General features: G+C 39.9%; 1 protein-coding gene and 1 long non-coding RNA gene across 2 annotated transcripts in view; one reads left to right on the forward strand and one right to left on the reverse strand.

Annotated features, from left to right (window-relative positions):
- The window catches only part of RYR2 (ryanodine receptor 2), a 648,519-nt gene that overhangs the window by 186,817 nt on the left and 436,623 nt on the right, over positions 1 to 25,079 (forward strand). The window contains exon 4 of the mRNA XM_075924816.1: positions 13,203 to 13,307. Within this exon, the coding sequence (XP_075780931.1) occupies positions 13,203 to 13,307 (105 nt within the window). The remainder of the gene's footprint in view (positions 1 to 13,202; positions 13,308 to 25,079) is intronic.
- LOC142827977 (uncharacterized) lies at positions 296 to 24,806 on the reverse strand. The gene is made up of 4 exons (XR_012902821.1): positions 24,634 to 24,806; positions 24,436 to 24,547; positions 13,147 to 13,287; positions 296 to 761 (listed from the first exon to the last, which is right to left on the reverse strand). It is a non-coding gene; the product is annotated as an uncharacterized LOC142827977 (long non-coding RNA).

Here is a 25,079-nt window from a genome sequence, read left to right on the forward strand (position 1 = left end):
TTGATACTTTTTATTTGAAGTTATTCTTTGTTTAGTTGTACAAGTAATCCAGTCCAGTATAGGGGATAGGGAATGAAAGTGTAATTTCTTTGTTTAACCATAAGATCAGAATTTTCAGTCTAATCTACAATTTGTATTTTATTTTGCAAATATTTGAATGCTCGGGATTTCCAAAAATAATCTTTTCCCTAAATATTTCTGGTAACATGGCATGGCGAATGGACTAGAGAATACAGATTTTAGCCAAAAAAATGAACATGAAAGGTTCACAAATACTGTCAGAGGCACTTTCTGATTTGAACATTTGCATGAAATCATTTTATTTGTTTAGCTCTGCTGTTCATACATTGATGGATGTGATCAGTCAAAATGAAAATCAATTTTGATGCTAGAAAATCTTGACCGAGATATTGCCAGGAATATAGCGAGCTGCTGTAACAAAGTCAGGCTTCCAAATCTCACAATCCATACAACTCCATAAATGGATTAATAAGTATTCGCCTCGTTTTTAGAATCCACTTTCTTGTTGTGATTTAGGTTTCAATTGAGTCATTATTCTCCCATTAGAAACAGTTGCTTATTGTTTCATGATCGCTTGTGATTTTCTGCTTTCACCAAGTTAATCTGTTTCACAATGGCTGGTAGTTTTTCACATCCTGTTCACAACAGAGCCTCTGCAAATCCAGTTGTGTTTTTTTTGTCTTTAATACAAAAGCACCAAGTCTTGATGATTGTATTCTTTCTAGTGCAGTAACTGTCTTCTGTGATACAGTGATAAAGCAAAATAGGAATATTGTAAGTTTTTTGGTGAAAGTAACACAATAGTGGCTATTGGCTCTAAATACAATATCACTGAAAATTTGCTTAGTTTTATTTTGTTGTAGAACTGTTAATGAAAAGCTGAAGTGACATATATTCTATGAAGTTCTCACTGTAGGACTCAATTTTTTTTTCTCAGGGTCTAAGAGCAGAATATATTTTAATAGTACCAGCATAGTACTTTTAAAACACTCTTATATTTTAATTATGCATATAATATAGCTAGGAATCCTAGATCCTTGAATTACTGATATATTTATAATGCTGTATACATTATACTCAGAGCACATGAATTTTCTAGTGTTTAACTTACATTAATCCCCTTTTAATAAGAATCCTGTAAAGTAACAGCTTTCATTTGGTTACGTAGCCATGGTAAAACTGAGATTAATGCTTAGCACTGAATACTTCTAAAGCACTACAAAACACTGAGGGTATGTCTAGACTACAAGCCTCTTTCAAAGAGATTGTCTAAACAGCCACAAGACTTTTTTGAAAAAGTGATCTGAGTTTTCGTAAGAAAGCACCCAGACAGTCTGGATTCTCTCTTTCGAAAAAGCCCTGTTTGTGTTCAAGAACGCCTTTTTTCGAAACAGCTCTTTCAAAAAAAGGCATTCTTCCTCGTAAAAGCAGGTTTACCGCTGTTGAAAAAACTGCTGCATTCTTTCTATTTAATTTTGAAAGAACGTGACGGCAGTCTAGATGTAGGTGAAGTTTTTTCCAAAAAAGGCTACTTTTTTTTGGAAAAAACGCTGTAGTCTAGACATAGCCATAGTTTAATGTTCACTTGACTCATAAGAAATATCCCAAGCCAGAAAAACTACTTGAAAGAATCAGCCCACATTTTGGCCTATTAATAAAGCCTCTCCGTATCCCTTTGAGATTCTTATTTGATATGTAATTAAATCTAAGTCTTTTCCTTTCAAAACTCTTTAACATTTGCTTATATCATTCTGAAACTTTCTCTTTTTGAATTTAAATTTTCCAGATTCAGATTTTTACCCAAAGACTATATCCTTCACCCTTTCTCAAAGTTTGAACAAGAAATATTTGGCCTGTTTTGACAGCGAAGGGAATAAAAAGATTACATTTTTGCTGTCACAGAAAGAAGACTTGTAACCTTATTTTAGACAATGCAGACTTCTCAGTGGTTTGGGTAGAAACCTAAAACTGTTCTGGGAGATATCTCCTTGAGTTGAAAAAATGTTTCACTGCTTCAGTGAATGTTGGCCTTGATTTGACCTAGGAGGATATCCAATTTTAGTAAGTAAGTGCAGGCTGTTTTTAAATAACAATATCCCATCTGTGATGGAGAGAGAACTTGAATACAGAAGCAAAAATATATTGTTAGGGTCCACAAAATGAATACAAAGCTGTCTCACTGAGGTCAAATATGCACTCAATGTTAGGATCCTGAAGAAGATAAAATAGGATGGTGATATCACTAAAGACTGAATCTACCACCTGCATGATTACATAAAGTTGGCTTTTTAATCTGTGTAGGTGAATACAGATTTTAAAATCTATATAGGAATATATGAAGCGCATTACACACAAACCACACTGGCATGTCCATCCTTCTTTTTGGTAAAATTGTAATCTCTACCTCATCTGTAAAATAATGCTTGCCTGCCTTTAGAAAACCACTTGGAAATCTATACATGAAGTGCCAAATACTATTTTTCCCCCTCCTGATTGATAGCTCAGGCTGGTCTTTTCTCTTGTTTCTCTTGTTTTCGCAATACCTTGGTCTCCTCCAGAGCCTCTGAATTTCAGTTATAAACTGAAGTGAATTTCATAGTCATTTCTGTTGGAGCCCTGGTTTTGCACATTGATTTGGTGGCAATGTGCACAGCCTTAGAATGCCCAAATTCAATTAATCAGGGTTAGGGTGTAACCTGGAGGACCTTGGAGCTGCTGAGCTTTAGGTTTTTCAAAAGTATATGTGAAGTCCACAGCAAATGAGTTCCACTGATGGTCCATGGGAGTCTCAAAGTTCAGATGGTTAGCTAAATCAGACTTTTGAGAATAATTTGTCACTAAAAGGAATGGAAGCATGTAATGTCTTAATAGTGTGGGGATGCTAGTCTGATGACTACTATCTAATTTTCCTTGCGAAAATGATCAGTTTGACGTTGCAACAGGCTTTACTATTTTACTAATAAATGAAATCTCATAAATGAATGAAGTATTTTGTGGAAGGGCCTGGATGAGAACCCCTTAGGTTATAGTCCTCAGCCCAGCAGCAGTATTGAAAGCTTTCCCCATCCTTGTATCCCCAATCTCTGCTGAAGGAAAGATGTTTCGGGGTGAGAAGTCATTGAGCCTTCAAGCTTTTAGATCTCTTTTATATGAAAGGAAAGGGACAATCTCTGGTTACCTTCCTACAGGACCACCTGGAGAAACAATAACCTTGAGTCTTTATGAAATTAGGCCAGCTTTGAACTGGGGTTGCCAGATGGTTTCAACAAAAATACCGGACACACTTGACATGACATCACAATTTACATTGCATCTTATTTAGAAAATACCGGACATTTATATTTTCTCATTTATATTTCCGCAATTCGTTTCCTGAACAGAAAGCTCAAATACTAGACTGTCCGGTTCAAAACCAGACACCTGGCAACCCTCCTTTGAACAGTTCTCCCATGCGAATCCTATGAGCCATGCACCCACATTTAATGATAGTAAAGCTTGGAAAAACTTCAGTTTTTCCTGATGTTCCTCTAAGTTACGACTCAAATGTTAGAATGTTTGCAGCAGAAAATAAATGAGGCAATTATTCTGGGAGACATGGATCAAAATTGATGATCGCCACATGAATTAACAAAAGCTATTGAAAATTAACTAGGCTAGAATGAATTAAATGTCTAAGCTGTGGATTGATCATTAGCAAAGAGCAGAGCCCAACTGTTGTTATAGCAAGGTCTGTATTATTTTGACTGGGGGGGAGGGCAGAAATATAGCATCAAAAGAAGAGAATGGCTGGGCACACAACTTGGGTGAAAAGGATAGTATGAGGTTTTATAAAACAAACTATTATACTTACTGAAATGTGAAGTCTGAAAGGAATTGCCTATAAAATCATTTCAGTATCCATTAAACAAGCATGAATAATAGGAAATTGTTGCAGTGTAGATTTTTCTCACTCACCATCCAGTCTTCCTGTTTCTTCCATGGTCTCTGGAAGAATGGCTAATGGTGAGTAAGTTTGGATTCTTTTGAAAGCCTCTGTCCTGACTGAAGTGAGCTCTGTATGAAATTGAGAGATGTTCTGGTGGGGTAGGGAGACAAGTTAATGGTACTGAAAATTTAAGTGTGACTTTCCATAAGTAATTTACTGTCTTGTATCTGGAAGCCTGGGGAGGGCCTTGCATTTCAGAGAAGCTCAGTCATAGCTCTAATGTATCATGAAGCCCATTAAGTGCTCTCATAACATCTTTTAGTTCCCCAAGGATAATGCTGTCACAAAGCTAGCTTGTGAATGGTTGCACAGCAATGAGCCTTGGAAAAGTGCAATAGCTAGATATTGTTGCATGCCTTGGTTGCATGTGTGGTGTGAGAGAGAAAGCCAAATTCATACATCTATCTGAGAAGTGCATCAGTAGCACTTCAGTATTAATGCCTCCTGAGAAATATGGTTACTACTGGAACAATGGCTCCTTAATTAAACATTTGCTTAAACATTTGCGGATTATTTTTTTTGTGCACTGCACCCCGTCTAGACTGCGCTTTCACTTTCGAAAACCCCTTTTTTGAAAAAGTGCTTGGACGGCAAAATTCTCCACTCAGGGCACGTCTAAACTACATTCCCCTTTCAAAAGAGGAATGTAAATGAGGCAAATCGAAAGTGCAAATGAAGCACGGATTTAAATATCCCGCACTTCATTTGCATATTTGTGTCCAAGCACTTTTTCAAAAAAGGGGTTTTCGAAAGTGAAAGCGCAGTCTAGACGGGGTTAAAAGCCCCTTTTTCGAAAGAACCCGTACTCCTAATTTTTTCAGAAGTATGGGTTCTTTCGAAAAAGGTTTTTTTTTTTTGAAAGATCCCCGTCTAGACTGCGCTTTCACTTTCAAATACCCCTTTTTTGAAAAAGTTCTTGGATGAAAATATGCAAATGAAGTGCAGGAGTGCTTCATTTGCACTTTCGATTTGCCTCATTTATATTCCTCTTTCGAGAAAGGAATGTAGTCTAGGCCTAGCCTCAGATACTTATACCCAATACTGTCCATGGCTAAAGACTAAATTCACCTTTATGGAATAGATTCTGGTCTGTTACAGTGATGTCAATTTGGAGTTCACTCCACAAAACCAGTGAAGTCAATCTGGAACTGCCCACTGGGGAAAAAAGTGGCATCAACTTGAAGTTTGCAGATGAAATCGGAATCCAGCTTCAAGCATTTACACACTCTTCATGAAAAATTGCAACTGCAGCGGCTTGAACCTGATCTCATCATTTAAGATCCTAGATACTATATGGGTTGCAACAAGGGAGATCCTAGCACAGGGATGTGTAACCTTTTTTGGGCTGGGGATGGCTGACCCACAGAAAAATCAGTCAGGGGCCACAAACAAGTGAGAAGCAAAAAAACAAAAGCAAACCAAAAAACCTCTCACTGACGCGGAGGAGACAGATGTTCCCCACATTCCCCTCGCATGCCAGAGCCAGGGGGGCCCAGATTAGTAGATTTTGTGTGTTCCAGTCCCACGGTGGGGCTGCAGGGGACTGCAGCACCAGTGCAAGCTCCCCAACGATGGGGAGTGGGAGGCCTGAGCTTTGGGGGCCAGATCCAGGCAAACCAGGGGGCACATCTAGCCCTCGGGCCTGAGGTTTCCTAACCCTGTCTTAGGGAACATAAATGGTGCCTGTTTTTGAAATACTTCTGAGACTAAATGCTAACTAAACAGATAGGCTACGTCTACACTGGCGCGTTCTCACGCAAAAACTCTTGCGGAAGAGAGCGTCTACACTGGCATGTGCTTTTGCGCAAAAGATGTGCCTTTGTGCAAGAGCATCCATGCCAGTGTAGACGCTCTCTTGTGCAAGAAATCTCTGCTGGCCATTTTAACCATAGGGCTTTCTTGCACAAGAAATTCATGTTGCTTGTCTACACTGGCCTCTTCTGGAAGAGCTCTTGCGCAAGAGGGCTTCTTCCTGAGCGGGAGCATCAGAGTTCTCGTGCAAGAAGCCCTGATTTTATACATTAGAACGTCAGTGTACTTGCTCAAGAACACGTGGCCCGTGTAGACAGGCAGCAAATTTTTGTGCAAGAGCGGCTGCTTTTGCGCGAGATCGCACCAGTATAGACGCAGTTTATAGCATTATGTTCTCAATGGTCATCATAGAAACTTTGGACAAAGTAAATAGCACATGATGCTCAGAGCACCTGTGTGGTTTTTTTTGCTTCCACGTTTAATGTATTAAGAAGAATTCAGCTCCATGGAAAAAGTACATCTCCTATCCACTTTGGTGGGAAATGTATCTCTTGCAACAAGCCTAATCGTAGCCAAAGGGATAGAGCTTTCTACTTTGACTTTCAGCAGTGAGGTTCCAGCAGCTGTTCTCCGTTGCATGTTGGTGTTACTGAGAAGGCCAAACCAACTAATTAGAAAGAAGGTTAGGACATTTGTATCGTCAGCTGTACCTTAGTCTTTGTTTTTCCTTCAATGGATCAGTTTTATGCCCTTAAATTTTAAACATCTTGGGCCAAAAAAAAATTGTATTCTGCTTTTGTTTTGCATATTTGATTGTAAAAATCTGTTTCAAGTGAGTTGCCGTGTAGTTTATAGATTGGTGTGAAGTGACTTTTTTCCAGTCATAGGGAAGCTGCTGAGTTTCATCTGTCCCTATATATAGAGCCGAAAATGTAGCTTGGTAATTTTTAATCCTGCTGTGCTTCTACCCAGCTGTGAATAACAGTAAAAGTCAGAACAAAGTAACTAATAATAAAAATGGCCTTAAGAATGTTGTGATAAAGAAAACAACTTTTTTTTAATGCTTGTAACTTGAAATCAGCAATACTCATTTCCTTCAAGCTTAAGGCTAGATTCTCCTTTGCACAGAGTGGATCTCTGTCTCAACTCTCCTTTCAGGAATGAATCTCTCACTGATATCAATGAGAAATCTGTGCCTGTGCAGAGAGCAGAAAATTGGAATAGAAATCCAACTTGTAGATTTAAAAGGAGAATTGTGCATGTTAAAGTATGCCTTGTTGTTGTCTTGAGGGAAAGCAAGAGAAATTTCAATTCCAAAAAAGGTAGTTTGGAGTAAAGACAGACCACTGTTAATAGAGGATTGCTAGTGTGACACTGCAATAAACCACCAAAATACATTTAAGAATGTATTTAAGAGATCACTTTCCCGAAATCCAGGGGAACCTCTTCCCCCCCCCCACACACTGTCTAGTCTCATTCTTACATTGATACAGTTTTTAAAAAAAGTGAATGGAAATTACAACAATGGATCAGAGCCAGAAATATTGGTAAATATTCAATTAGACTCCTTAAAATTCTACAGCTCAGTTGTTCATAATGTCTTCTCACGGACCATTTATACTCTTCCTTATTAAGACTTTTTAAGTAGGTGGTTTCAAGCAGAAAAACAGATGCTGTGTAACAAACAACTAATTCATCATCCTGAAAACAAAATAGATAATTTCCTTCTATTATTTTCAGAATTTCCTAAAAGTTCTGTAGTGCTGGCATTGCAAATAAGTGATTAAACTTATTACACTAATAAGTAAACTGTTGATTTAAAAAAAAATTGTGTTTTGCTTACGGCTCACATATAGAGAGCTCCCTTATAAAACCTAACCTGAAATGTGCTGTTAGTCATTTCATTTAAGAATTTAAAATAAAAAAGCTGGCATAAGAGTTTTCAATATTCTTTTACATAAAATATATTCCTCTCATTATTTCTAATGGCCAACAAGAGTTGTTTAGTAAAACTTTAAAAATCATAGTATAAAAGAACAATTAGTCATGTGGAAAAGCTCTATCTTGACAGTCTGAACAAGAGACTGGATCAAACATGCAATGCTTGCTGCTGAGACAAGATTTTCCCCATAGGAATCATCTTTAGTTTTCACAGATGTGAAGCAGGAAAATTCCATGGAGTTTTCATGGGCCAATAGCCATGACTGCAGTTTTTGGCTGGCTGGAGCCATTAGTGAGCAGAAACATTAAAAAACATGAAAGTTTAAACACTTACTGTCGTAAAATCAGTTGTTTAATCCCTTTTCACCCCTTTCCACTCATTTTTTTTATACATTGCAAAAGTGTGAGTAAATAGTGAATGTAAAAATAACAAACTACCCAAAATCTATTTAGAAATTTGCCAAAAATTAACTATTGCCTTTTGTTTCCCTGACACTGATTTTTAAGATAATAAATAACATTTGTAATATGAGATCACAAAAATGAGAGGCAAGAAACAAAGAAAAAACACAGCAATGCAATGTCTCCTAAATGATCACATTTATTGATTTATCCGTACTTAACTCTGATTTGCGTGTGGTGAAGCTTGCTGCAAAATGATAGTGTTTCCATTTTGTCTTTGAGAAAAACACATATTATGAAATGTTAATGTTTGTCACTGGCAGAAGTCATTAAATCTTGAAGAGAACTCAGCAAGGAGGCCAATCAAATCAATTGGTACTTGTCTAAATGAAGCAAAATGCAATGGCCTTTATTCTCATTTGCATTGTGGCCACTTCCTCCTTCTGGTACAGGATACTGTTTGTCAACTAATTTCTTTCCATTTTAGTATTTTTTTTCAGTGTTTCCATTTACTATGAGGTATGACATTGACAAAATGTAATTTTAGTTTAAGTATTAGGTATTTTGATCTGATTTAATTGATTAAAAGTAAGCACGCTTATATTATGATGATCACACCGATCCTGAACATGGGTACAAGCGTTGAATGTATAAGAAATACCTGAAAGCATTACGCATTGAAACAGAACTTAGAATTCAATGCGACTTTTGAATCCATAAGCAAGAGCTGATATTTCCTGAAGAAGGGATTAACAGACCTAACTTAAGTGGCAAAGCCAATATTTTGGGCCCTCAGATGTGATAGACTGCAAAGCAGATACAAGTCAACTATGAGCTAATACAGTATTTAAAAATCAGAGTGAGCTATATTTGTACAGAAATTTGAATTGTTCAGATGAGATTAATAGAATATCATCCATCTGATCAGCAAACAGTTATACAAGACCACAAACCTCTTGTTTATGTGCCTCTGACCCACTCTATGGGATTCTATTACTGATTAATTGGCATGGGTTTTTTCTAATTACTTGCAAAATTAACACATTTGTGCTGTTTTTATGGGGATATATATATTTTCTACTGTTGTCATGGCTGCCAAGTTGACTGACCTGAGAATGTCTGATAAGGTTAAAATGTTGGGCCTATGAATCCCCAGCCACCTCACTCTGCTGCTAAGAGTTTTAACATTTGAAAAACTAAAGTGGGAAACATAAGCACCAAAGGGAAATCATTGTGTGTCAGTGGCTTATCATCACCAGTGTTAAACTCCAGGACTGTTGAGGAGGACTGGGAGAGAAGTTACAAGAAAATATACATTACCTGTTGCTTTAATAGGCAAACATGCCAAAGGTGTGGGTATTTGTGTATAGCTACAGCAAAGGCTTAGGAGCTGCCTATAAATGTGGGGAAAAACAATGTCTCGCTAATGTGGCCATGTTACTGGAGACCAACTGTGTGTGAATTTTAGAGGGAACTATCAGGAGAAAGAAAGACAAGATCTAAGTACCTTGATACATTGTCATCTTCTGCTGTATACACAGATTATACTGCGAATAACCTTCTCCAGTATCAAGAAAGTGAACTCTTCCACTGCCCACCCTGATTGAGTTCTTGTCACAAGGTAGCAGTGATGCTCACTATTTGGAATTAAGACAAGGAGGGGATTCTGTGGTAGAAAATGTTCAAGACTAAGGGTGTGTCTAGACTACAGGGTTTTGTCGACAAAAGTGGACTTTTGTCGACAAAACTATACCTGAATCTACACTGCCGCTGAGTTCTGTCGACATAACGTTGACAGAACTCAGCAGTTTTGTCGACGGCTGTAAACCGCATTCTACGAGGAATAACGCCTTTTGTCGACATAAGCTGTTATTGCATCTACGCTGTCCTTTGCGTCTACACTGTCATGTCGACAAAGCGACTTTCTTTGTCGACAGAACTGGATGTAGTCTAGACGTTCTTTGTTGATAGAACTTCTGTTGACAAAAGCCTATAGTCTAGACGTACCCTAGGAAGCAAAGGTGCTTTGTTGACAACTATAATGTCTTTGTCAACTCAAAGGAAACACTTAAATATCTGCTTTTTTTTGTCTTTTCACCACCTAACTCTATATACATTTCCTGCAGTGATCTGAAACGAATAGGATGTCTGAAGAGCATAAACCTGTCAAAATAATCTCGAACCTCCTCTCTGATGTTTCCCAGGCAAATGTCTTCTGTTTATCCTCTGCTTGCTGCTCTCAAAACTTTGAGACAATATTGTGACTGTCTGGGGAGGTTTGGCTGGGTAGGCAAGAGTTTGCAATGTTATAGCAACTCAATTCTGAGAGACCAGACTAGGATGGAAAATGTCACAAGTGTTTACAAAGTAGACCTCTCCGGAGTGAGTAACATCTACAGTTGAGGCTCAGTCCCTTCTCTGTGCAGTTGGGGTAAACACATTTTTTCATGTCACAGGTGTACTGTAAGGACAAATTACAATGTTTTAATGATGCTCTAATACTACAGTGAAATAGGCCATATTAATACCTAGGAAGCTATTGAGAAACCATAGGAAGAAGAGTGGTAATGAATCTTGACTATGCTTCTTTGTTGTTGGAAGTTTGTCTGAATGTGTTGTTTTTAATATGTGCTGTGAATGAGGGTGTTGGGCGTATAAAAGTCCTTTAAATAAAAACACATCAAGAGAACAAGCATGTCATTAGCTGAACTTTCAGTTTCTTAGCAGAAGGTAATATTTTAAAATGGAAATAACATTTTGATTCATAAATTCCAAGCCCAGAAGGGACAATTGTGATTATCTAGTCTGACCACCAAAATATAACACAGGCTATAGAGCTTCCTCCAAATAATCCCTAGTGCATAGTTTTTTAGAAGAAACATCCAATCTTGATTTTAAAATTGCCAATAATGGGGGATTTATCACGTCTCTTACTAAATTACATTTAGTTTATTAAAAAAATGTTAGAGGGTAATGAAATGTTTGTTTATAATAAAGATTAGCATTGCTCTAAACAGTGGGATGAGATAAGTAGCATTTAATGAGTATTATGTATTCTAGATGTATTAACATTTTCCTCATAGAGGGAATTATACTTAAAGAAAATGAGTTTACAAGCCTCTAATTTTTATATTTAATAAGTTTTTTTTAAATGTCCATGGATAGTCAGTGAACACAGTCTTGTAATACAAAAAGTACATGGTGTAAAACAGGTGTACAATACCCTGTAAAATATTCCTGAAATGAAATTATGAAACATATATAAATAACATAAAAAAGAGCAAGAACAAAGGAAATGAGAGGTGCTGGATACAAGAAGGAAAGGTGTAGGAGTATGAGTAAAAGTACATTGATTAACATAAGAAAAGTTTCCACATGCAATCAAATACGTCCGTCTTAGCTTATAATTTAGGCATTACTATTTCACACAAAAGCTGTTTCAGTCACTTTTGTTATCCATTTTTATACTAGCCTGTGAAGCTAATTTTTTTCACTGTCCTATCTTTTTGCAGCCATAGACCCTTATATTATCTTATAGAAGATTTACCCAGCATTGCTAGGGTTCTTAACTCAATTAACATTTGTTTTTCTTCATTTAAATCATTGCTTTGGGGTGGGTCTGAGGTTGAGGCGTTGGGCAGGAGAGCTGACCCAGGGAGAGAGGACTACCCCACCATTCACTCCTCACAGCAGCTTGGGGCCAGGTGAGAACCGCCTCGCCATGGCCACTGCAGCTCCACCGGGCATAGGTGCCCTGGCTAGGGCAAGTCCAGGTTTGTCTGCCCACTATGTTCCCTAGCCAGGGTGAGGAATGAAGCAAATTGCACTTTCTCCTGGGGGAACAGCTAACAATGTTTCCGTACAAATTGGGTGGGGAGGGTGCTTCGGCCACCCTACTATCCCTAAAAGGCACCTGAGGGGTGAGAGGCTGGGTGCTGGGATAGTCATGGAAGAGGTGGGCGGTATCCCCAGCCTGCCCCTTTCCCTCGCCCACTGATTCTGTCTCTTTTCTGACAGGGTGGGTTACACTGACAATTTTGGTTTAGTTTCTTGACTCTGTTGTGATTCTTTAACTTTGCAGTGTTAATGTTGTTTCAGTATAGCTTGTGTGAAATACTGTACAATATAGACACTTCTCTTCAGATACAATAGGTCTGTGTACACACCCATTATAGAAATTGTGTAATAATCACTCTTTCCTATGTTCACACTTTCCAAGTAGACTGTATGAATTCAAGGAGACATTAGGGCCCTACCAAAATCACAGTCCTTTATGGCAAATTTCATAGCCATAGAATTCAAAAATTGACAATTGTCACTTTTTCAGCTATTAAACCTGAAATTTCATGGTGTTGTAACGGTAGAGTCCTGACTTCAAAGGAGATTGGGTCACAAACCTGTTGTAGGGGGGTCATGGGATTACCATCCTCACTTCTGTGCTGCCTTCAGAGCTGGACTCTGAAAGCTGCAACCACAGAGCTTCCTGAAGCCACAGAAGGTTTCAAGAGGTACAGGTGGGTCTGATTTGTCTTGCACTGCTGGGAGCACCCCAGCTAGGGGCTCCTAGCTGCTGTCCCTGAGCTTGGGAGGGACAATGCTTGCTCTCTCTATGAATAGCTGCAGAAAGTGCTGTACTTCCTGCCCAACACACACTTCTTGCCTCTGTCCTTCCTCTGCCCCATCAGAGCTAGGGCATTCTGAGCAGCACAATCCAGCTCCAGAAGTCTCCTCTAGCTGTGGGAACCTCAGCCTGCTGCCCAGTCCCAGGCAGTATCTTGCAGCAAGGGAGGTACCTGGAGGTGGGCCTGGTCTGGTTCCGCCCCGCTTCCACCACCAGAGCAGTTGGCAGGGGAGGGATAAGTCCTGTCCTTCTCCTGCCCAGTCAGAGGCAGGAAGTCCCCTTTGATGGGATGCTCCTATGAACAAGGAAAACTCAGATTTCGTACGGAAAGGTTTGTCATAATCTGTGTTTTCATAATTTTGATTGAAATTGGGAGGGCCCTAATCAAGAATGAAAAGGCATTGGGAAGTGATTTTATAGCAACCTTGGACTGATGGCTCCCATTGTGCTAACATGCTCATGTATTCTTTCTTCTATTAGAATGTGCCACCGGATCTTTCCATTTGTACTTTTGTGCTGGAACAATCCTTGTCCGTGCGAGCTCTACAGGAAATGCTGGCTAACACTGAAGAGAAAGCAGAAGGGGTAAGTAATCCAGTCAAGCCTCTTTTTTTCTTTTTTTTTTTTTTTTTTTTGCATCAACCTGGGCTATATAACGTTTCTTCCACAGTACTAACATGGGCTATGTATATCCTACAGAGTTTTTTCGGAAAAACAGTTGTTTTTCCAAAAACCCCTTCACTTACGTTCATACTGCAATCACGTTCTTTTGAAAGAAAATTGAAAGAACAGAGGGTTTTTTTCCGACATTGGTAAACCTCTTTCTACGAGGAAGAAACCTTTTTGCGAAAGAGCTCTTTCGGAAAAAGGTGTGTGTGGACGGGGAAGCGGGAGTTCTTTCGAAAGAAGAGGAAAGAGGAGGAAAAAGCACAGGTGCCCTTGAGGCCACTCTGTCCATAGTAATCACAGCTCACATAGGAGATAGTGTCCATTCAGTGTGGATGCTATCTTTCGAAAAAGCAGATCGCTTTTTCGATGTGCTTTGGCAGTGTGGACATTCTCTTTTGGAAGAAGTTTTTTCTGACAATCTCTTCTGGAAAAGCTTCTTCCGAAAGAAGCCTCCAGTCTAAAGGTAGCCACGATGACTTCCTTTTTGTGTAGGGTTAGTCTTAATCTCCAGTATGGTAAGGACCTCATCCTAAGGAATTGCAAGCATTTAAGACTTGTGGGAGTTCCTGATCTCTTAAGATGAGATGATAAATTGGTGAGGTGATTGTGCAACTTGAGAAATTATGATTAAATGTGGCTGAGGGCCCATGTATTCTTACTATCAATCACAACATTTTTGAGACACAACTAAATCAGTCCTTAGGAGATAAGGCTTCTAGTCAAATGCAAGGCTGTGTTACTGGCATATAAATAACATTGCATCAAATCAAAATACTAGGTAATATTAAAATTCAGAATCAGGCATGTTTAGTTCTTTTTTAAAAAAAGACACACTTCTATGTGATTTGAGCAAAAATGTCCACTAGTTCAGTTTTAAAATTGAAGATGTCATATTAATCAGAGGTGCTAGATGATAATGGAAATTGGGCATCCTTGCATTCATAAGTGATGAAGGAAATAGAGTAGCAATTCTGAGTAACAAATAGTTATCTCCAAATAAATCAGAGTAGAGGTTGAACCTCTCTTTACCGGGACTCTCTGGTCCAGCAAAATCCCTTGGCTGGAAGGACTGAGGGCGTTCCAGGGCCAGTGTCCCCCATGAAAGGCTGGTGGCTGGGAACCCTGCAGCAGGGCTGGAGCCCAGTAGCAGGGCTGTCCTGCGGCAGCGAAAGCAGGAGCCCAGCAGCAGGGCTGATGCCCTGTGGTAACACTGCAGTGGGGAGGATGCGGGGGGAGTGGGAGATAGTGAGGCTGCCTGGTGGGCTGGAGCCCAGCATTGGGGCTGCTACCTGGCAGCAAAACTGCCCTGTGAGATGGGGAGGCAGTGGGGTTGCCCAGCGGTTGAGCTGGGCACCCGGCAGTGGGGCCGCCTGGCATCACAACCAGGAGCCCGGCAGCCTCGCTACCGCCATGTGGCTCAGCTGTGCAGCAGCAGGGCTGCCCCGTGGGGCTGGGAGCCAGTCTGGAACCCTGCTACTGCCTAGTGGAGCTGCCGGATGAGGTTGGATGGTAGCAGGGTTGCCCAGCAAGCAGGGCTGCCCCCCCCCCCAGTGGCACACCTAGAGTCCAGCAGGGGTGCTGCCCTGCTAGGCTTGGAGCCTGGCAGTGGGGCTGTGCTTGCGGTGGTAGGACAGCTGTGGTGGGGCTGGGAGCCCTGTGCTGAGGGGCCAGTGGTAGGGAGGCCATGATCAGGTGGCAGGGCAGGGGGAGCAGAAATGACCTTCCATGGTCTGGCAGAATCCTCATCCGGGACCAGTCAGATCCCCAGGGTGACAGCCTGTAGTAAGATTAATTTTGTGTATATGGTGTAGATAATTTAGTTTATATTCACATAGCTTGGGATTCCACACATGCTTTGCATATTTAATTTGAAGTGGTACTCTGGACCATATCCTGAAATCTGCTTGTAATTGAGGAAGAATGACAAGGGAAGAGTGCTTGTGTCACAGAAATAACATAGAGACAAAACAGAGGAGGGGATTAATAGCAAATCTGTCACTCAAAGCTGGCAGGAGAGAAACATACTCCTGGAACCTCTGAGAATGCCTGCGAGAAAGCAAGCTCCATACTAATATGATGTAGTCAGTTCCAGAAAATGTCAGGCATGGAACCTAAAAATGCTAGTTAGGTTATGAAATCCAAGAATATCCCCATGTATGCTATTTACTTGTTCCCATAATATAAGAACTAGAGGACACCAAATTAAATTGAGTAGTAGGTTTAAAACTAATAAAAGAAAGTTCTTCTTCCCACAGCGCATAGTCAACCTGTGGGACTCCTTGCCAGAGGAGGCTGTGAAGGCTAGGACTATAACAGAGTTTAAAAAAGAGCTAGATAATTTCATGGAGGTTAGGTCCATTAATGACTATTAGCTAGGGGGAAGGAATGGTGTATCTAGTCTCTGTTTGTCAAAAGCTGGAGAAGGATGGCAGGAGACAAATTGCTTGATCATTGTCCTCAGTCCACCCCCTCTGGGGCACCTGGCACTGGCCACTGTTGACAGACAGAATACTGGGCTAGATGGACCTTTGGTCTGACCCAGTATGGCCATTCTTATGTTCTCATGTAACAGCTGTATAAAAATGGGAAAATAAGTAAAACATAAAGCATTTGTTACTTGAAAATTTCATTGGGAAATTTAGCAACAAACATCACTTGACAGAAAAACTATTAAATTAAATTCTATAAAATTGTATTATTTGTTTAGCTATAAACAAATATATCCTTGAAGCACATAAACCAGGACATACTGAGATAAAAATATTTATGAGGAATGAAGATTGGAAAGATGTGGCAATCTATCAAATGTACTTCAAGTTCACTCTTATTATGTCTCATTTAGAAGATACTAAACAGATACCATGTCAGCTTCTGAATATGTGTAGAAGGTTATCTTAATATACTATGGCAGAGATTCTGCAACATCATTCTAACTTACTTCATAGTTAGTCAATGATGTTATACAAAATATATAAATACATATACGCGTTTGTATATAACTATATACACTATCTGATCTCTACAAGTAGAACCCAAGTTCCCCAAACTACTCCTACATCTGCACTAGTAAATATGATTTTCTAATAAACTAAGAAAAACAAAATGCATGGTCATGAGGAAACACTCCCCAAAGACAACTAGCCACAGCATGAAGAATTGACATGGGCCTGACCTGGTGATAGCAACCGCTTGATCTCAAACAATGCAGCTGAATTGATTCAGAAGTCACTTGCAAACCCAAACCTGACCACCTCCTGCTTTTAAGAATGTTTCAATCTTTTTATAAGAATAGCAAATCCATGACAGACTTTCATAACCTTAGTTTGTATGTGTATGCACACACACACCCCTCACCTACCCTCTTTTCCGTGTTGTCAGAACTAGGTTCTGTTCAGCAGGTAAGGATACCAGAAGTGGTGAAATAAGTCTGCTTCAGAGTAGAGTCTCTCCTATTCTGTTTGCATTCCACATGTCCTGGGAGGATAGGATTCTGATTTGTGCCTTAGTGTAGACATTACGGTATTACAAAAACAAAAAAAAAGTGACCAGAGCCAGTGTCCCTTTAACGCCAACAGACACTGGTCATCTGTGGACAGAATCAAACCTGGGACCCCTGGAGCTTAGAAAATGAACCTTTGCCACATGAGGTAAAAACCAGCTGGCTGTTAGCCAAGGTTGTAGAGCAAACTCATTATTCTCTCTGTAATTAGTCTTATAGTAGGTGGGACAGTACACTGCACCCAGAATATGTGAGAGTTACACAGAAGAAAATGCATCATGCCATTGTGACAGTTTGATAATGTTGCTATCAAAGAAAATACTCCTATCCTGAATCACTTCTATAAATATCTGTGATGGACAGACATTGCCGGTATACTACATACTGATTTTTCTCTCTTTCACAGACATTCACATATAAAGATATTGGTAGGTTCTAAGTCAGTTACGCTTTGTATACTTTGGTGATATTTTCTTTGGCGGACATTTTCTATATAACTCTAAGGTACTAGCTTAGCAGGCTTCATTTAGATGATTCATAAATACAGAGGAGCAGAAGAAATTTTATAGCAAAAAAGAGAGCAAATGATTTATATCATGGTATGATTGGGTTTGTTTCAGGGAATGCAGCACAAAGGACACGTAACCTAATTCATCCACAAAAGAAGCAGGTTTTTGTTCTATCCACTGTAAATGCTATTTTTCTACTCATGTTCATTTATGGTAAAGTATCCTTTATTCTCAGGTTAATTTAATTTTGTGCATCGTTTCTTTATCATCAGCTATTTAGTTGATCTGTCTTGAAAATAATAAGTACATTGCAATAGAATGAAAGATGAAATTAGAGGCTTGTCAATTAAATTTGTCAGTAGCCAGTGTCTTGTCTTGACAGCAAAAAATCTTGACAAAAAAATTCCTGTTAAAAAGCAGTCATACTTAAAAAAGGTTTGACAAAATCTCCAAAATCCTTATAATCAATGAATGAATTGGAACATCTGTGTGATGTAGATGTCATCCTCCCTGTCACATATGGAGAAACTAAAGCTCCATTGATTTCTGCTGCCACCATTAGTACACACCTGTTAACCTAAATGTTCTGAAGAAAAGGATTAAAACTTGAGTAGCAAAACTTGCCGATGACTGATTCTCATAATCCTTTCTAGTAATGACAAACTGAAAAATGGCCTAAATAGCATAAGCAGTTGGGTAACCCTGTGGCAGATGAAATACAAAGTAGATTAGGTAGAAAAGAATTGTTAGAGACATGGAAAAAGTTCCACCCAGAGAGAACTATGAAAAATTATAGTATTAAGAGGAACTGTGATTACTATAGTAGGGTGGTAAGTACCACCATCTATTGAGGTTATTCAACACTTAACATTTTCAGACCCTGTTTGCAGCTGCTTACAATGTTGGTATATTTTAAGGCTGAAATTTTCCGTATGGGATATCTGCCTCAGGCTGAATCTTTTGTTTTTGTTTTGTTTTCATTTTTTGGAAGTTTCTGACTTCCCTGAGAATAGGGTTAGAGAAGAATGTTTTCCCCCCACATAAAAACATTCTGATAAGTGTTTTATTTGAAAAGCTTTATTGCCTCTGTGCATTTGTAGCAGGGCATTGAAACTTGGTGGGTGTGGCCTTTCTTTTCACTGCCTGGAACTGAGCCAGACTTTCCCTGCAACTGCATCTTTGGTTTGATGTTGAGCAATTGTGGTTCACATCTGGGTTTCGGAACTGAGAGCAGGGACTATGTCCTGTCCTCTTACTGTTTCCTGTGCTAGGCCCAGACAACGTGGTGAAGGAAATTGCCCGATTCAAATGCAAAGAGGACAAAAGCGAGGTCTGTGGGAGAAATGAAGGGAGGACATTGGGGGAAGAAGTATTTAGAGTGAAGGGAAGAGCAGGAGCTGACATTGGAGGCTGGCAGGACAATGGGGAGTGGTGAACTGGTAGCTGGGATGGAGAGTGACTGAGACTAGCGGCAAGGAAACTGAGCATGAGGCCAGAGACTGGGACTGGCTTGACAAGAAGAGTAGGACTGAGAACAAGGAGAGCAGTGGGAAGAAGGTTAGGAGTTAGTAGAGACAGATCTGATGAAGAAATCAGGGTGCATGAGAAGACCTGAGATTGACTGAACAAAGGGGACAAGGAGCTGGGTGGGGAAGACACAGAGATTAGCTGAGGAGTTCTGCAAAGGAGCTTGAGACTAGAGAATGTGGGTAGGAGGTATTGACAGGAGCTGGAGATGGGAGCTGTGTGTGGTGGTGGTGAAATTAGATTAAAAAATGGGATTTCATGGGCAAAGAGCTTGGGGACAAGGAGCTTGGAGATTGGAAGTTAGTTAAAATGATGGCAGAGGAGGCTAGCCAGGAACACTAGGACTGATAAGGGGAAGCTGGAAGGGTGATACTGGGACTAGGTTAAGAGAACTGAGGAACAGGAACTGACCAGGTCAGGAGAATGAGACTGCGCCAAGGAGCCAATGATTTGAGACAAGACAGAATTGGGACAGGGACATATTGGAGATGACAGGACACAATGGGTCGCAATTAGGTGAAAGGAGCAAGAGTCTGTGTACATGAGCGGGTACTCTTCTCCAAAGCATGCATCTGTCTGGCTGGAGACTTGTAGAGGTGCTGAATACACACCTGCTATTGAAGTCAGTGGGAGCTGTGGTTTGAACATATGAAGTGCAATATAGTGCTGAATACTTCAGGTTCCTGTGTCTGAAATTTGGCACCCAGAATTAGTACAGACACTTGACCTTAATTTCTCTGGCCTAGATTCACAAAGGGCTTAAATGCTAGAATGTGGTGCATTGCAGTAACTAACTTTTAGGCATCTGGAAAATCACTGGATCCTATGGAAAAAAAATAGTGTTTGCTCATTTAATGAGCCAAGTATCATCATGCATATGTGCAAGTGAGTCAAATTAAGGTTCTAGAGGCAACTTTAATTTTGGAATTTCATAACATTTGATTTTGACCATACAGCCTTCATGTTCTTTTAATAGATCTTTGTGTATAATAGACATTGTGCATCTAGTTTCTAACCTGCATAAAGTACATTACCTTAAAAGAACATTAAGGATACTCCCTGATAGGAAACAAAAAGAGTTTGTAAAGGACCTAATGCAAGTTGCTCCAACTGAAGATAAGCTGAGGAGAGTGAGGCTATGTTGTCATGGGCATGTCTAGCTGAGATGAGAGAGGTGTATTGGTAGGAGCTCTTGCAATGATTGTGGATGGAGATGATCAACAGGGAGACCAAAGGCTTGGTATGTGGGCTAGATAATGGAGAGCACAATCTGCACAACAGCCTGGTATATGGTCATGAGCTTTGGAAGAAGGCTATGAAAGTTGCCAATCCTGAATAAGGAAGTAGCAAGAAAGACGAGGACTTAATGCAGATAGCTAAATATTTTTTCTTTGAGATTGTAAAAACCAAATATTTATCTGCTTGAGGGAAAATGTTTGACAACAGTATAAGTAAACATGCAATTAAAATATAAACAGATTAGTTCTAATATGCACACTTACTATAACTTTGTGATACCTGTAGCTTTAGGCTATTTGGTTTACAAAGCAATATTGCATCACTTGGTTCAAGGAACTCATGTGGTCACTCCAGGACTTGTAATTGAATTAGTACAGCTTACTCTCTCTTGGCTGTAACCCACCAGAGGCTGCCATATAGATATATAAGAACTCTGAGTGCCTGCCAGCATCTGCTCAATGCAGCAGCTGCCTGGAACCTTATTCATTAGATGCTGTGTGTTAGTCTTGGAAGACAGCCTGTTGCTGTTTCAGCTGCATCTCAGTCTGCTGGGTGTATAGCTATGTATGTGACAAAGGATCTAGTATGGTGAACAGATGGGAAGAGAATCTGAGAACCAAGTCCATTCTTGCACAGCTTGTAGGGTCTGACAGAATGAAGACCTGCAAGGTTTCCAGGCATTTGTCATTGAGTGTTATCAAAAGCCTAAGGATGGAAGACAGGCTTCGGTTGCACACAGTCGTGTAATATAAACAGCAGATTTGCAACTTTCACCTGTAACATGAAATTTGAAGGCTTGCTAGCTTCATCTTTGATTAGATCTACAATATCTTAAAGGAAATGGCAGGACCAATGAGAACATGTATTATATCCTGCTTCACAACTCTGTGTTCACATAATGTCCTTTGTTGCATGGCTGTTATTTAATAATCAATTTTTTATTTGTTTGGGAAATCCTAAAGAGCTATAGACTGTTTTCATTTGACCCTATAGTAAGAATAAACATACAACTCTGCAAGACAGAAGTGGATATTTTATTGTTTAAATGTTTTATCATTATACTGTTGACACTTGCCTACTTCATATCTAAGGCTAGATAGAAGGTAGAGCAAGATGAATGATAGGACTTTTAATTTTCAAACCCAGAATGACTTTCCAATTCCTTTTCAATTTAATTGTTTAATTATGTGTGTGTGGAGACAGATAGGGCTGCCAAATTTGATTGGATGTATTCCTGGAGCTTTCCTTACTTGGCAATCTTTAATTAACAATTCATCTTTTATTTCTGGAGACTCTAGGACAATCCTGGGGAGTTGATAAATCTTTAAATGTGGGAAAGAGGGTATATCTTTTTTTTTTTTTATTTTTTTTTTTTTGCGGGTTGGGGGTTTGGAGTGGGCTGGGATTAAAGTAAGGAAGAAGGCTTCAAATATTTATGCAAATCTTTAAAAACAATTTTGATAAGAAAACCCAAAACAGCTATCATAGAATCATTGCATGGCAGAATGGTGGATTGTTTTAGGACCCTGCAAAACGTGGCCCTTTGTGGTATTTTAGATGCGACATGTCATTATTAGAACTGGGAGCACTGGCTGTTGGGAGTCTGGAAGTACAGGAAGGAGGGGGGAGGAGATTAGCCAAGGATGAGTGAGAGCTACAGAAGGGTGCAGCAGCTTTGTAAAGAGGTTTCACTTTGGTAAATAAAGTTCTGCTCAAGTTTGTTAGTACCTTGCTTGCACAATACAACATTTTGGCGACGAGGATGGATCTTCTGCCTCTGAACCCACCTGCACCCTTTCTGCAAAGCCCAGGTGAGCCTTCAATTGCTTTTACTGCCTGGATCCATATGTTTGAGATTTATCTGCTTACCATCAGTGCTACAGAGATTTCTGAAGTAAGAAAGCGTGCTCTGCTAATCCACTGCCTTGGAGCAGAAGGGCAGCATATATTTTACACTTTTCCCCTTGCAGATGATAAATATGAGACTGCACTCACTGCATTAAAGAACTTTTTTGTGCCAAAAGTGAATGTAGTAGCTAATCGCTATAGATTTCGCCAGAGTGGGCAGAAACCAGGGGAGACTATAATGCAGTATATTGCTTCTCTGCGGAGTCTGATTGTAACTTGTGACTTTGGGAATATGGCAGATGAGATGATTAGAGACCAGCAAATTGAAAAAACAATCATGCTTCGTGTATGAGAGAGCTTGCTTCTAGGATCACAACTTACACTGGAAAAAGCAATAACCATTGCTACCCAGATTAAGTCAGCTATAGCAGAAGCCAAAATAATGAGCATGGATACAGGAGGCCCAATCCAGGCTGTGACTCCTTTGCAGAAAAATCCGCTATCACAGCAGACAAACAATTACAAAGAGAAAACTAATAGAAAACCACAGAATCAGCAAATTCAAAGCACAGCAAAAGCATGCTGTCGCTGTGGATCCCCACAACACCTTGCAAGCTACACAAGATGTCCTCCAAAAGTAGCTCAGTGCAATCACTGCAAAAAGATTGGGCATTTTGCTAAGGTATGCCCCAGTAGCCAGTCCAATCAACAGGTGCATGCTGTTACAATACCAGATATTACTGTGCTGAGTGTGGACAAAATCACTACTGCACATATTCCAGAACAGATAAGGTGCACTGTAAATGTTTCTGCCGCATCTTCAGGCAAATCACATCCTATTCAGCTAATGTTGGATGCTGGCTCCTCAGTATCTATACTACCTGATTCCATCTATCTGCATTACTTTAAAGATGTGCCTCTTACTGAACCCAAACTTGACTAGAAAAACCAAATTCCAGTTCGTGGCTGCCTGCCAGCAACAATGACTTTTGGTGATTGCTATGTAACTACGGAGTTCTACACTGTCCACAAAGGCACTCCTATCGTTGGCAGAGATTTATTGGCTGCTTTGAACCTCAGAGTAGTTAATGGATGAATTGATCTTCCTCAGCAAAGCACTCTTGCAGTACATACACCAGTTTCAGCTGGGACCCAAGACCAGGTTCAGGAGAAACTTGGCTGTGCTTATGGGTTTGTGCACAAAGTTGAAATGCGACATAATGTGATGCCTATACGACAGAAGTTATAGCGCTTCCCGTTTTCAGTCAGAGAAGCTGTTTCAGAGGAACTTGCAAAAACGTGTACAAATGGACCTTATTGAAGAGATTGACTCCTCAGAATGGGTTTCACCTATAGTAGTGACACAGAAGAAGGATGGAGGCATTCGCCTTTGTGTGGACCTAAGGGAGCCAAATAAAGCTACTGTAATTGACAGCCACCCTCTGCCTCACATAGAAGTATTTGCAGAACTCTGTGGAACAAAGATTTTTTTTCTACTCTTGATTTGCAGAGTGCATACCACCAGGTTATGTTGCTTGAAGATAGCAGAGACCTCACGGCATTTATTACACAAGGGACTATTTTGTTTTAAACGTGTTCCATATGGTCTTGCATCTGCCCCAAGTGCCTTCCAAAAAATGATGTAATTGATTCTGAAGAATCAACATGGAGTTCAGTGCTATCTGGATGTTGTTGTTGTGTTTGGAAGTACTTCTGAGGAGCATGATGACAACCTGCAGTGTGTACTAAACTGCATCAGCACAGCAGGCCTCAAGCTCAATTTGTCTAAATGCAAATTTAAACATTCAAGTTGCGCACAGACCACAGCCCTTTGACAACATTGCTAACCACAAGAGGACTGGGAAGAGCAGGAAATTATATTGCTAGATGGTCTGCAAGACTACTCTCTTTCAATTATGAACTGGAATATAAGCCTGGAAACCAAAATCTGATAGATGATAGCCTTTCTTGCCTGCCTTTGTCTTCACCAGATCGTCCACTGGAGGAGAAGGAAGAGCAATATAATAAACTTACATGGTGCCATTCACAATCTAAAAATAATCATTTTTTTGTTGATACAATTTCTCTCTATCAGAGAGGCAGAAAAAATGTGTTGCATTCTAGAGTAGTTAGGAAAGCATTATGGGGCTTTTTTTTCTACCAACATATCTCCTGTGTAATATGTCGTTTTAAAGTCTGCCACAAATCACTTTGAAATGATCAGCAAAGGCATTAGAGGTTTTTGATTTAACATGGGGTGCAAACCTCCTGAAGATTTAGAGACTGCAAAGATTAACCAGTGGTTTATACAACAGGAATAATTTCCTAAATACTCTATCTTATGTCTTACCATACTTAAAGTAGTGATGGATTTTTGATTCATGACCAACTCTTGTATCTGTAACCGTTGCTTTTTTATTACCTGAACTTTCAGCCCTTTTGCCTCCCAATTCAGAACAGATTTTACGATTCCATCAGTTTAAGTTGTACCGATTGCTTCCTGGTTTATTGGATTTCTCCAGGTTCTTGATGAGCTTAAAAGAATTATGAGGTCAAATTCAGGGTGTTACATAAAATGGTATAAGTTTGATATAGAAGTGTTTAACTGCAAGTAACTTACATGCTAAGGAGCCAGGAGATGGCATAGGTTCAGAATGGGGGTGGCCTATATGAATCCACAAAATTGTACACTCCTTTTAGATGCTTTTCTTGCTATTTCCGCCTTCTCAGATCATGCTCAGTGACTTGCTTCAATTTAGGCTTCTTTACACTGTCTCACTGGACACACTCAGAGGGGATATGGTAAAGGAGAGTAAGTTACACATGAGTAAATGGATGAGGTTTGAAAGATGTTAAATTGGTGTAATATGTACACCGAATGATCCAACCAATTCTTATCTCTGACATTTGCATGCCAACAGCACTTTTGTCACCACATCTTCTCAATGTAGACATAGCCTAGGGCTGAGTCTAGTAGGAAGGAAAGGGGACTGAGTTTGGGATTGTCAGGCAATTGTAAGGCTGGACAAGTGTGGGTTCTGTGGAAGCAAATGGGGGCAAGGAGTA

The sequence above is a fragment of the Pelodiscus sinensis genome, chromosome 3 (genome assembly GCF_049634645.1).
Source record: "Pelodiscus sinensis isolate JC-2024 chromosome 3, ASM4963464v1, whole genome shotgun sequence".
NCBI lineage: Eukaryota > Metazoa > Chordata > Testudines > Trionychidae > Pelodiscus > Pelodiscus sinensis.